We start from the raw sequence: 14,911 nt of genomic DNA, 5'->3' as shown, positions 1-14,911 counted from the left end.
AGAAAGTAGACACTTGTGGCCAGGCACGGTGGCTCACACCTGTAATCCCAGCACTTTGGGAGATCGAAGTGGGCAGATCACGAGGTCAGGAGTTCGAGACCAGCCTGACCAACATGGTAAAACCCCATCTCTACTAAAAACATAAAAATTAGCTGGGCATGGTGGTGCTCACCTGTAATCCCAGCTACTCAGGAGGCTGAGGCAGGAGAATGGCTTGAACCCTGGAGGCAGAGGTTGCAGTGAGCCGATCACGCCATTGCACTCAAGCCTGGGCTACAGGGCAAGACTCTGTCTCAAAAAAAAAAAAAAAAAAGAAAGAAAGAAAGAAAGCAGACACATGTGGAAGGCCCATTAAGATGTCATGATGGGCCCGGCATAGTGGTTCATGCTTATAATCCTAACACTTTGGAAGGCCGAGGTGGGCAGATCACCTGAGGTCCATGAGTTCAATAGCAGCCTGGCCAAAATAGTGAAACCTTGACAGGAGAATCGCTTGAACCTGGGAGAGGGAGGTTGCAGTGAGCTGAGACCACGCCACTGCACTCCATCCTGGGTGACAGAGTGAGACTCTGTCTCAAGAAAAAAAAATGTGATGGTGGCAGCAGTGGTGGTACAGTGGTGAATACAGCTGCCTTCTAAGAGGTCATGATGAGCCTGTAATTTTAAGATCAGCTATATTGGGTTGAACGTTTTATAAGTGTTCTTACAATACTGAATGTTCTAAATATAAAACACAGATGCACACAAAAAAGTTCTGCAGTACATTTACTGATAGCAGATTTAACAACCTAGTTAGGAATGGGCTAATTATCTGTTCTTACAGGGGCCTCTTCTTCCCATTTAAGAAGTTCAAAATTGTCTGTCACTAAATGAGTTGACATTGTTTTACTCTGAATTAGCATGTTTACAAGCATGGCTTTTTACAAGTTTATCAAAGGCATGAAAATTTATGTATAAAAGAAACTCCACAGCTGAAACACATTAGAAAGATACCTTCCTTCTTTCAACAGAAGTTGCTATGTAAAATTACAGAACTCTTTGATAAAAGGAACTAAAGTATATGAAAAACGTTCTAACTCTCTGAGTCATTACTTGAATTTAAAAATAGCTATGGTCAGTATTTTTGTCTCCACTCCAATATGGTTCAGAAAGACATGAATCATTTTTGTTTTTTAGTATTTCCTGAATGATAGCCACTTTGAAACGGAAGTGATGTATGCAGTTGGGTTCAGTTTGTTTCTGAAATAACGAATGTACACTTCAGATACTGATCTTACTGTACTTTTGGGAATTCCTTGGACATCTCGCATAATTATTGCTTATAAATGTAAACATTGTGTAACCATAGCAACTAATTTTTTTAGCTGAAAATTTTCTCCCTTTAGCTCTTAAAGTACGGTAATTTCATACTGCATTTACTCTGGTGTCACCACATTGTGAAAACCAGAATGAATTGCACGTAATCTTTCCTCAGTCTTTTTTTAAGAAGGGCAAAAATTCAGCCTGTTTAAAAATTTTACATTCAACTGATTTGTAATATGAGGGCTAAATTGTCTTTGATACAGTTGCTGAACAATAATGAACTTTGCAAATAATAATGTAGTTAAATATCAGAGAATGTGTTTATCCTGGGCCTAATAGAACATAAGTCATACGTCAGGGATACTACTAATCACATATCTTAGCTAAAAATTTTACTAATAAGATTGACTAGGATATTTTAAAAAGTAACACAACTTTTTAAAAAAGACCTCTAAAATTATGAGTCCTTTAGCTTAATTTCAAACTACTTCTCAAGGTAATCAAAATTATGAAGAAAATAATCTAACTTTTAAAAGCATGACTTAAATACAGTACTACATACTTGCTTGCAGTGTAGTTTTTCTCCCTTTCTTCCTTAGTTTTGCCATATTAGATGTATTCTAGAAAACTAACCTGTGTTAGTTTGGCTTGTTGAAATTTTTTTGCTTATATTTTTTTGGAAGGAAATACTTAAGACTGAAATCTCAAAATAGTCATTTGAATATCAATTTAAACCTTAAGTCATATGTGTAACTTTTGAATCTACACTTATTCAGAAAAGTCAGTGAAACTTTGTGTTTTCATAAGAACATTAAGTACTTGTGTATTGGGAGGAGGAAAGGGAGCAACATCAGCATTCTTCTAGTCCCCCATTATAATGTTAAAATGTTACTAGTCTGCCTATCTATAAAAACCTTTTTTCCTTTGAGGTATGTACCTTTTGGCTAGGTGATCCTTCTATTTCTTGTTGCTATCATCTGTCAAATCTCGTTCCCCAGTTCTACATCTGGATCATGTTTGTGTGTCATCAGGTGATTTCATTTCTTTGTAGATGGCATTTTGGACATACTTAACTATTTAACAACCTCTACACAGCGGTCATCTCTACTTGGCTGTAGCCACCTCCACTTGGCTCTAACCACTTCAATGACCGCATCCTACAACTTGTCTCATCTGCTGCAATTATCTTTGCTTCTCTATGTTTGTTCTTAACTATCCTAGACACCATGAGCGATGACTTTTAGCTGCTGAACACACACTCATACTCATTTTCAACTTAATTCTTTTTCTTCTACCTGTTTACTTACCCACATCAACCCTTCTTAGAAGTTTCAAAGGAAGATTCCCTTTTCATAAGCGAATTTTCCTACCTCGAAACCACTCTTTCCTGCATCTTTGTGATTTTCCTTCATCAGTTATTCCTTTTCTTTCCTACACTTTTCCTTTCTGATAGACAAGTTCTTTAGCCATCCACAAAGTTAATCTTGATTTTAAAAAAGAAAGCTTTTTAAAAATCCTTTTTTGGCAATTGCCTAATTCCTTCTTCACAGTCAAACTTCCTGTAAAAACTTATCTCTGGTCACTACCATGACCATTTCTTTTATTAATCAACATCTTTAACAGAGAAAAGGGACATAAACTTAAAATACTAGAACTGAAAAGAACTGGAAAAATTATTTGATCAGTTTCATTTTTTTTAACAGTAAAATGAAGGTACTTTTAAGAAAGTACAGATAGGTAGCTGACTTCTGTTAACTTCAACTTACGTAACCTATATGGAACCCTAATGTATGTGAGAAGGCCCCTGAAATAATTAGGAAAATTCAACTAAGTCCTAATGTTATTGTATGGCAAAGTGGTGTAACGGTGTATATTTATTGACTCTGGGCCACCATAACAACCCAAACCATGTACTTTTCCTTAAGACAGTAATAAAGCATATTATAGATTTCTATCTAGAAGAGTTAAACTTTAAAAAAAAAATGGTCCTGGCCGGGCGCAGTGGCTCAAGCCTGTAATCCCAGCACTTTGGGAGGCCGAAGCGGGTGGATCACGAGGTCGAGAGATCGAGACCATCCTAGTCAACATGGTGAAACCCCGTCTCTACTAAAAATACAAAAAATTAGCTGGGCGTGGTGGCTCGTGCCTGTAATGCCAGCTACTCAGGAGGCTGAGACAGTGGAATTGCCTGAACCCAGGAGGCGGAGGTTGCAGTGAGCCAAGATCGCGCCATTGCACTCTAGCCTGGGTAACAAGAGCGAAACTCGGTCTCAAAAAAAAAAAAAAAGGTCCTATATTATACAAAATGATAGTCACTAGCCAAATGTGGCTAGCTAATGTAACTCAGGAACTAAGTTCTTAATTTTGTTTCATTTTAATTTTAAGTTAAAAATGTTTATTAGAAAACTTTTCAATGTGTTTGGAACAACTTGTGCACATGTATCTACTTCCTCAACTGTAAATTTTATGAAATCTGAATACAGATCAGTTATATCCAATGAAAACAGTGTTTGTGTTGTGATATGCTGCAAGTGTAAAATGCACAACAAAATTTGAAGACTTTGTTAAAAATGTAAAATATCTGATACCTTTATATTGATTGCAAGTTGAAATAATATTTTGGATATGTTGGATTACATAAAATATTGTTAAAATTAATTTTACCTGATTTTTTTACCTTTTAAAAATACATTTATTACAATTAAAACTATATATATGGCTGTCCTTATGTTTCTGTTAGACCATATAGATCTAAGCTTTGGGTAGCTTAACAGTTATATGTTTTAAAGTATAGTTTTACATCTTCAACCATTTTCTGAAAAATGTGATACAGTTTTTATATGGAATGTTCTAACTAGCAGACCATTGATTTCTTTGACAAAACACTTTCCTATAAATAGAAAAATAACAATGAGGTTTATGGATAGTTGTGTTAAAATATCTTTTTCTTTCCAGTGGCGAGATCTAAGTGTAAAAATACCAATTTTTTAAGAGAATGGATAGTTAGGTATCTGTATATGTCAGTTACAATTAATATGCTACACTCTTTCCTGTGATGGACTTGGTGGCAGGTATAGTCTAGATCTTGGCCATCAATATATACTGTCTTTTAGTATCTTTTGTGTCTTTATCTTCTACTGGTTAGATTTTTGCATTTATGGCATGATACCCTATTTAAGTTGCATAAGGAGTTTGAAGATAATATATGACACCTTATAATTTTTTGGCATGGTATGTATAGTAGAGAGATGGATATTTAGTATTTGTTGAATCAGTGCTGTGGTATTTTTAGTGAATGTTTTAAAAAGTAAGATATTCTTGGCAGGGCACGGTGGCTTATGCCTGTAATCCGGCACTTTAGGAGGCTGAGGTGGGAAGATCACTTGAGATCAGGAGTTCAAGACCAGCTTGGCCAACATGGTGAAACCCCATCTCTGCTAAAAATACAAAAAATTAGTCGGGTTTGGTGGCGGGCACCTGTAATCCCAGCTGCTCGGGAAGCTGAAGCAGGGGAATCACTTGAACCTGAGAGGTGGAGGTTACAGTGAGCCAAGATGGTACTACTGCATTTCAGCCTAGGTGACTAAGCAAGACTGTCTCAGAAAAAAAAGTAAGGTATTCTTGTGAAAATTTTTTAGATAATTTCAGTGTACTGGACTGTAGAAATGAGCCAGATCTCACCATTCTTTATGAACTTTTCTATTCACCTAGTTGTAGGCAACTTTGGGATTACTAACATTTCATTTTGAAATCATGAAGGTAGATGCTAAGGTATGGGCTGTGTATTACAATTTAAAACAGACTTTGAGAACTTGAAATGGACCTTAGATAATGATATAACAAGTCATATTCTTCATTATATAAATTCGGAAACTAAAAATGGCCCAAATTGCTTAAATTCCAATAGGCACTGATTGCTTAAGTGAAAAACCTGGGAGGTTTGTGATTATCATCTTCTCCCTCACCCTTATATTCACTCTATTAACATGTCCTATAAATCCTATTTCTAATATATATATATATATATGTATATGTATATGTATATGTATATGTATATGTATTTTTACTTTTTTTGAGATGGAGTCTTGCTCTGTCACCCAGGCTGGCGTGCAGTGGTACAATCTTGGCTCACTGCAACCTCCACTTCCTAGGTTCAAGCGATTCTCCTGTCACAGCCTCCTGAGTAGCTGGGATTACAGTCACATGCTACCATGCCTAGCTGATTTTTGTATTTTTAGTAGAGACAGCGTTTCACCAGGTTGGTCAGGCTAGTCTTGAACTTTTGACCTCATAATCTGCCTGCTTCAGCCTCCCAGAGTGCTGGTATGAAGGATGTTACATTGGGGTTGCCATTTAAGGCACTGATTACCACTTGTGGAAATTTGTTTTTCCTTGTTTTCATTAAGCCAGGCAGACCCTGACTTAATGACAGATGAATGAAATACATTTTTATATACCAGAGTACAGTGAATTTGAGAGGGCTAGGGAGATTGTTAACTGCTTTTAGAGGGTGATTGTAGCTAACTGACTGTGACTTTTTGGTGTTTTTTGGTATTTATTTAGCACAGATTTAATAGAGGTTTTAAGTTAACACACTTGTGGATAATTAATATGGTCAAAAGAGTGGTTATATGACTGACAAAAGGTTTTGGTTTTGGGGCCTAGAACACCATTAATGGGTAATATTTTTTTGACCTCCCCCTGAGAGGGTTATTTAGCATAAAGGTTACATGAGTAAATAAATTAGAGTAGGGATAAAGGAATGTGGGGTAAATACAGTTAATTGGGGAAGATTTTATTATTTTAATTTTTACCCTATGACTTAAAGTTTAAACGTAAGAATTGGCTGCCTTTAGCCTGTTTTATAAGTCAATAATTTTTTTTGGCCTTTTAAAAGGTTAGAGATTGTATTTTATAAACTTTTAAAAATATTTTGCCAGCCACCCTGAGTGAATTCCAACATGCTGGGATTACAGGTGCGAGCCACCACGCCTGGCTTCTAAAATGTGTTTCTGTCTCTCCATCTGTGTGGCCATGTCCTAGTTCAGATCACCTACCTACTCTACTGGATTACTGTAGTAGTCTCCTAACTAGTCCTTTGGCTTCCATTCTTCTGCCCCTTTGATTTGTTCTTTATATCAAAGCCATATAATGTTTTTAAAGCAAAAGCAAATTATGACTTCCTTACTTAATGAGTTGTCAATAAAAAATACAAACTTTATAACTTGGTTTACAAGGCCTATCACATGACCATACTCACTTACCCGACTGATAAGATATTGTCCGTCGTTATTGCTTGTCCCAGCCACATGGACCACTCGTCAGTTCCTTGTCCTTCAGAAATGTTTTTTCTTCTAGAATTTATCACAGTTGCAGTCAATATTACTTATTTTTGTGTATGGTTCATTAGAACAAGGATTGACTATTCCTAATTTTGTTTCCTCAGCTTGGCACAAAGACTGGCACATAGTTTATGAATACAAGCTACTTCATGTATGGATGGATGGGGCAGATGAATGATTGGCTGACTAGATGTTACTGAGCCTCTGTTTTCCCATTTACAGATTTGTTAACAGTACCCACCAAATGGTGGCTGAAGATTGTTGAGAATATTTGTGATGACTGTTTCCATGTCTTTCTCTCTCCTCTGATTGTCCTTAGCTTATCCAGGAAAATATGAATTATTTCCCAGCAGATTTCTGGTCAGTTATTGTTTCTAGTACAGTATGTTACAGCTCAAGTTTCCAACTCATTTTATTTATTGAAGATTTAAGTAGCTACATTGTACTGGAGTATGGATGTTGGAAGAAAAGGGCTAGAAGGATATATGCCCACTCATAGATAATTAAAGGAAGAGTAAGATTATCATTTAGAGTTAGGCTCAGCTCCAAGTACCAGAGATGCGAAATTATAGTGACTTAAACAAGGCAGGACTTTTTATTTCTCTTTAACATAAAAATCAGAAAGTAGACACTCCAAGGCTTGTATGGCAGTTCTGTGTGGCAAAGTCCTCAAAGACCCAGCTCCCTTCTAAAATCATAGTTTCACTACCCTAGACTATGATCCTTTTTTGGTTTAAGATAGTGGCCAATCATCTGTGTTCCAGGAAGCAAGCTGAATATGCTAGATGGCCTTTAAGAAAGTTTTCTGGGAGGCACACAACACCTCTACTTAAGATTTTGGTCAGACTTTTTCATGTGGCTCCTAGCTGCAAGAGAGCTGAGAAATATAGTCTTTATTCTGTGAGGCTCTGTACCTGCCTAAAGCTGGAATGGAAGCCTGGAGGAATGGACAAAATACAGATCTTTGCAGAAAACATACGTAATATAAATATGTGCTAACAATCTGCGGTATGCAGTACTATTAATATTGGAAGGGTTAACAATATACTGATTACCAGTATAACATACCAGTGGGATCAAACCACTTGAGATCTTCAAACAGTATTGGTTATTAGCCATTTTGGCATCATGACTGCATAAAAATTAAATAAATGGCCTGGATCATAAATATATTACATGCAGAGAGTTAACTCTGATCTATTATGAAGATTGTGAGTTGTGTTTTAAATATGTAGTGACTTTCTTGCAGTGGCTCTAATAATCACATAGATAGTTGCATAGATTCTGGCCTGTATAGCCTAGAAAGCAGCTCTTCCTTGATTTCTCCCTACTCATGTTCTACCTCATTTTCTTTTAACTTTATTCATGAAACTTTTTTTCCCTAAAGTATATGGATAGAGGAGGCATAGCTCAAGAAGATTGGTGAGGATCCTTGATCTGTCAGAAATGTTTTCTGAAACGTGGTTGGAAGCCACTTCCTTACCATCTTTCACCACAAGCTTTTTGTTCTTGAATACTCAGAGACCAGCTTGTTACTTGGCGCAGAGTTGCCACTTAATATACCGAGAGTAAAGTATTCCATTCTATGATAATGAATATGGAGTTCACAGATGTATAAGAGAAAAGGTGAGGTTTAGGTTGGATCTTGATGCAGAAAGGAAAAATCATTTGTGTCAAAAAAAGAAATTCTGGTTAGGAACCCAAAAATTCTCTTACAGTAACTTGCTGTTTTTCTAATAAGTAAAAACATTTAAGCCAGCTTTACCATTATGTGATTCTTTTAATAGTAGGAGTAAGCTCTTGATAGGATACATTTTAGTATAAAGAATAAAAAGATTATAAAGTTGTCAGAGTTGAACTCGTTAGCTTATTAAAAGCTTAATCTAATATGGCCTAAAAAATAAGTACCAAAGAAAGAAAAAAAACCATACCCGCTTGATATTTCTCAAAGTGGGAAAAAATGTTGAGCTTATAGTTTACACAATCTTTATCAGTAATTTTTTGTCAGAAGTACTTTCTCCGTTTCTAATTTCTTAAATATTTACTTGTCTCCTTTTCCTTGACGATGTGAGTTCCTTGAAGGCAGGGGCCTGTCTTATTCAATAGAAGAAGACCCAAGACAGTGCTGCTAATTTAAATAATTTTTCTTAGTATTTCTCTTAGTATTTTTCTTATTTGCTTTTGATTTTATAATGTACCATAGGCTAATACTTTCTATCCTTTTGCCCAAAGGAATTTTACAGTCTCTAAACTGTAAAATCCAGTAAAGGTACAGAATGGAAAAACCTGTAGTCTTTCTTGCCTAAGTTTACTGCTCCTTCTCTGCAATTAATGCTTAGTATGTGCTTGTCTAGTTACTAGCGTCTTAAAGGAGCTTTTAGCAGACTCTCAAGGCACCAAAAAAAAAAAAAAAAAGTTTGGGGACCTAGCGACTGAATGGGATCTCCAGACACTAGTCTGAATTACCTCACTTGCACTGGGTTAAGGGGAGGGGAAGTTTAATAGCCTTTGATCCACTCACTGGCTTCCCAAGGGATATCATTCAGGTATCCCAGATACCCATAACAATAAGGTTCACAACACTATGAAGTAAATTCTGTTAATATTACTTAATAGATGTTAAAATGAACACAGAAAGGTTATTAAATGAGTAGCCCAGGATCATAGAGTTAGGTTGGTGGAAAGCCTGGATTAGAATTTAAGGCAATTTGACTACAAAATAGCCTACATTCTCAAGCACTGTACTATTAGTCTATTTCTCCTAGATAAAACTCTCTGCAGGTTATTTTCATTTTATAAGTGTCAAGGAATTTAGGCTCAGGGAATTTAAGTAGTTTGCTTAAGGACACACTTAGCAAATGATGGAATCAGAATTGAACTTGAGGTGGGCTGACTCCTGAGCCCTTAGTTTTAACCATCTCCCCATACCTTTGTTTTATATCCTGTCAACTTCTGAAATTTTAATTGTTGACTTATTAAATGTATGAAATTTACTTTGTTGCACCTTAATGTCTCCTATATTTTCTGGTTAAAGTATATGTATACTAACACAACCCCACTATTCTTGTTTATAAATTTCCAACCCTGTCAGAATCTTGTGACGATAGAATTCATTTCAGTGAACTTATTTATAGGTGGGAGAAAGTGGAAGGGAACTATGTGACACACTCCCTGCCTTCTAGGAGTTTGCTTTCTGGCTGGGAAAGACTTAAGTATGGAGGTTGACCTAGAACAAAAAACAGGATGTACCTGCTTAAGTCTTAAGTAGGTGAACTTACGTAGTAGATACTTTGGAACAACTTAAGATTGTTAAGATAAAAAGAGATTTTGCTTTGGGGCTCAGGAACCCTGAAGGTGAAATACAGGATATTGTTGTTGTTTCACTTTCAGATATTTCAAATATTGCAGTATTTTTGATGCAGTCGTGTGGAGATGGATAACATAATTAATATTTTAAATATTTACATATCTTTAATGTGTTGTAAAAGTATTTTATATATTTAAAAATATGACTAATGAGTTGTTAGCATGTTTTAATTGGTACAAGTATGTTAGAGTTATAGCTTCTTTCATAGATTGGTATATTTGATAGCTTTCAGTGGTTCTTGTTTTCAATTCTGACTTTCTTATTTGTATCGTGCTGGGTTTTTTTTTTTTCCACCTCTTTATGGCTTTAAGACTTGCTCTGAAGTACCCATTTAAAATAATTTGTTTATAATATTGTAATAAATAGTATGTTCCTTTGTTACCTAAACTTTACACAACCTTTATAGGTTACCTGTTTGTTAAGATCACTTTTATAAGCTAGTACTATAGGTTGCAAAGATCTGGAGATAAGCAGGGAGAGAGAGTGTGTCTGTATGTGTGTGTACTCAGTGATAGCAGAATAGATTAGAAAGAGTATGTGTTTAAAATTAGATAAAGCTTTATCAATTTGCACAACTTTGGGTAAAATACATCATTTCCGAGTCTGCTTATTACCACTGTAAGCAAGGTTATTGCGTTAAATAAGAATGTGCAGCACCTCGCATATCACAAATGTTCAAAAATAACTCTTATGTTTATTAATAAAAATACTAGTTAATATGAAGAAAACAGAATGAAGTGGGACCATGGTATTTTCTTTGTAAGTTTTCTCTTGAAAAATATCCCCCATGTTGGGTAAACAGAGAAAGGAGGGGAAAAAAACACTCTGAATTGACTGGTTTTGACATTTATTTGTGGGTTTGGGTAATTTATAGGGAGGGAGACTCTTTGCATTACCCTTTGCCCTTTTGACATAGGTAATTCAGGACAAAGGACACTTTTTTTTCATGTAGCTCTTAACAGATTTTTAAGGCTTTATTCCCTATACAAATGGGAAGGTAGATTATTTTATTTCTTCAGTGAAAAATCAAATGATTTATATAATTTTAGAGTTAGGATTTCTACATTCTGAAATTTTTACTTTTCCCTTTCACATATGAATCAATGATTGATTAAATTCACCAATTTAGAAATTATTAGACAATCTTAAATTTCATTTGTTTAAACTTTTTGCATTCTAAAAAATAAAATACATCTGGCAGATTAAAACTGATCTTGGCAAAAATACAAATGAAACAATTTCATGGTTTTTATAATCTCATAAAATATTTCTCGATCTTTAAACCTCTTTTATGAGTTCACTGTAGGCATATTCTTATCGCAACTGTCATTATAGGGTTAAACATTTGCTATATTGTGACACACGAAAGTGGTTAAGCCAAGCACTTAAGCCGTTTGGAATTGTTTACTTGCTAAAACCACTGTTAGTCAGCAGAGGCAGTACACCAGATTTCCTTGTGGCTTTTAGTGGAAAATGTTAAAAGCACACTCATTTTTCAGTTATAGAATTTTTTTAGTTTGATCTGGATTAGTCACAGAACTGGCATGAACCTTCTAATTGTGAAGGCTGTCCAAATGCACTATTTTTTTCTCCTGCTAGAGGAAGTTACATCCGAACAGTAGCTCAGATCTCTGGTAAGTGTAACATGTGAGCATTACTAGGCATTTCATCCTGCGGGTCTGCAGTCTTTGCTCTTCAGACTTGCTCGGTTGGCATGCTTCTGTGGGACCGATACTGAGGTTCTGTAGATATTTTTTAAGGACCTACTCATTTGGGGATGTCAGAGGTGTTTTGTAAGATCATCTGAGGAACACGAAAGCATCTGAAATCTACTGAAAAGGATAACTGTAGCGGTTTTCACAGTGGAAGGAAACTATATTGGCAAAGAGGCAGATGACTGAATAAAGTAGTTGGCTCAAAGAAGATGCACAGTCTGCTGTTTTTTCCTCTGAATGAAGACTGTTTAATGGAAGCTGTATTCATGTGGAGATCAAAGGAAACACTGGAATGATAAACTACTAGGTTTTTTTTTTCTACCTCTTTTTTTTTTTTTTTGAAGAAAACAAAAAGCCTGAAGCAGTAATTTGAGCTCAAATGCCTTCTAATTCCTTCACAGCCTGCTTGTTCTATTAGGATTCTCCACTAACACTGTTTCTGCCTGGTGCCTATGCCCTTTTGCTGGAGCAGCCACAGACAACTGCCTGATGGAGAAAGAATGAACGTGCTGCCTTGCTTATGCTCTCTATGGAAATAAAGCTAACTGTGTTTCTTCTATTATATGGGAAATCTGGATTAATCAAGCTGTATTCTAGTACCAAGAATCCTATTGTCTCTTGTGGTCTGACTCATCACATGTAAATGTACTGCAGCTTTGCTATTAATGCAGAGTGGTTTTTTTTTTTGTTTTTTTTTTTTTTGTTTTTTGTGTTTTTTTTGCCCCTTTCCCAAACACTGAAAGAATTGTAAACCTCTGAGCTTCATTTTCAGGATTTGTGCTGAGCTCTAGATCTTTTTTTCTGTGAATAGTATCTGCATTAAACCAGTGATGCTGAAGAAATGAAGACAAATTAGAAGTGGAAACAGAATAGTGAGATTTTATTTTTTTATTTTCAATTATAAGCAAAACAGCTACTGGTTAACTCTATGACCTTGCAGGCAAGAGTGGGTATTGCTGTGATTATCTCTGTCACAGCAGTTGTTTCTCATTTCATTCTATATTATGTGGTGTTGTGTCACCAAAAACAATGATCGTTTTGTGCAAGTAATTTTCAGAGGTAGAGCAGTAAGACTATTTTGGGAGGGGAAAAATATTTTTAAATGATCTTGGACTCAGTTTTAGTTATTGATATGTTGGTGTGAAATTTCTTCTTAAGTATTGCAGTAACCAACAGAAATAATAGAATTTAGTTATTTTTAGGAAGTTACAAATTATGTAGTCATAATTTTAAACTTGTTTTTCCAATAGTACTTATTAACTTAAAAAGAAAAAAACCCAGCTGTGCTGTTCAGAGAATGTTTGTAAGTGTTGTACAGAAGAGGAGGAAAAACTGCTTGTGCTCTTCCAACTGTGACTTTTATCACATAGCTTGGAATTTAGCGTTTTAAAAGATCGAATGAGTCGAGTGTGTATTGTTGTTTTGGAGGAGGTAGAAGATGAATCTCCTGCATTCATTTATAAATTGCCACAGGAAAGTAAATCTCTACATTCTCCACCTTCTGGAAATGTATTGGTAAGATATGTAAGTTTATGTGTTTACTATATTCTACTCAACTAGTAGTGTAAATCTTGTTTTTAAGAATAGATGTAAGTTTCCACTAGTCTCTTTACAAACCCAAATTAAAGAAATATGTGTGTAAATATGATGAAATAATATTTTTGTATAAAATGCACACTTTTCATTTTACTTTTTCATATGCTGAAATAACATTTTAGTCTTTATTAATTTATTAAGCTCTTAAAAAGACTTTAAAAATATTCTGAGAATTAGTAGTTATGGCAACCACGTTTCTGTTTTCATTTTGTGGTTTCAGAAACTGATGTAACAAGAATCAGGAACTCTGCATATTTTAGGAAAGGTTGACTACTCCCATCAACACCAAGGCATGGCCTTTTCTGTAATAAATTTTATATGAAAAAAAATCCTAGAAAGGTTTTTATGAAATTCACTCTTTATCTTTTACCTTGGTTTTAGTGCTGCTGTCAACTGGCTCCTTGTTTGACTAGTACAGTATACCTTATCGAGAGGCTGTATCGTTAAGAAATTCTTTTATTTATATATGTATGTGTTTGTCTTTTCAAGTTATTTAAGTATCTAGTATTTTTTCGTCTTTGATTAGTGGCTGTTTTCATCAACTGCCAGATTTGCTTTCTTGGGATTTATGTCTTTATACATGTAATGCTAATCTGTGTAAGATAATCTGATGCCCCAAACAGACCTTTTCAAAAGAGGTTTCCTTCATGGGCTGGAAATTGCTTAACAAGTTTCTGTCCCACAAGTAGATGTTGATGTCACATTTGTATTTGGAAGTGTCTTTCTTTTTGTGATGTATACAAACAAAAGGCTTCTACTTATAAGAAATAAAATCTGGTTATGTTTATTGTACCTAAATTGGGTCAAACTGAATGGATTTTTTTTTTTTTTTTTTTTTTTAATGAGGACTTCCCCCCCCACCCCCTGCCCAAGGAGGAATCCTGTACTTTGGCATGATTTGGTTTTATGAAACTTATGGCTAATGTCAAAAAGTGATTATTGCTACAGGGAAGAAAACTTGTAGATTGAGAAGCTATGTATACATAACCTTAGTCATCCCACATGGATGATTCTAATGTTTTTATTACTCTCTTATATTTTAGCCATCACTGGTACAAGCTATATTTAACGGAGATCCCGACGAAGTTCGAGCACTAATATTTAAGAAAGAAGATGTTAACTTTCAGGTAAAACAGTTAATTCACTGACACCAGCCTTTGAAACTACTTTTAAAAATTCTTTCCTAGAATTGTGATTTTTATTTGTAAGACATTATTCTTTAACAGTTGTTTTAATTGAGGGCAGAAAGATACTGAGGCAAAAGGGAAAACCTTGGGCGTATACTGAGGACAGTAACTAAAAGTGCAAGAGTACTAGAAGCCAGTAGGGGTCTTTTGTTCTCCCAGCTTTTACTTTGAAGTTTTCCAAACACAGGAAAGTTAAAAAAAAAACACTCTGACTACCCATATACTTTTCACTTGTGTTTAGCATTGATAACATTTTGCCACATTCGCTTTCTCTATTTATTAATATACAACTTTTACATATGTGTGTATTAAGTTGCAGAAACCATGATACTTCACTATTACATACTTAACTGTACCTTTCAGATGAGTATTATTTTATTTACATATAAGATCACATTTGCT

General features: G+C 35.1%; 1 protein-coding gene across 16 annotated transcripts in view; it reads left to right on the top strand.

Moving 5' to 3' along the window:
- Nucleotides 1-14,911, top strand: part of ANKRD28 (ankyrin repeat domain 28) — a 196,565-nt gene that overhangs the window by 57,333 nt on the left and 124,321 nt on the right. For 6 of the 16 annotated variants that reach the window (XM_039480233.2, XM_039480234.2, XM_074405664.1 and 3 more), the window contains one exon: nt 14,366-14,449. In XM_039480233.2, coding sequence (XP_039336167.2) covers nt 14,366-14,449 — 84 coding nt within the window. Of the gene's footprint in view, nt 1-11,105; nt 13,251-14,365; nt 14,450-14,911 lie in introns of those variants that run through there. The other 10 variants (XM_074405661.1, XM_074405667.1, XM_074405670.1 and 7 more) reach the window with 10 other exon arrangements.

Source organism: Saimiri boliviensis, chromosome 9, assembly GCF_048565385.1.
Source record: "Saimiri boliviensis isolate mSaiBol1 chromosome 9, mSaiBol1.pri, whole genome shotgun sequence".
NCBI classification, from domain to species: Eukaryota; Metazoa; Chordata; class Mammalia; order Primates; family Cebidae; genus Saimiri; species Saimiri boliviensis.
This window is presented reverse-complemented; position numbering and strand designations above follow the sequence as displayed.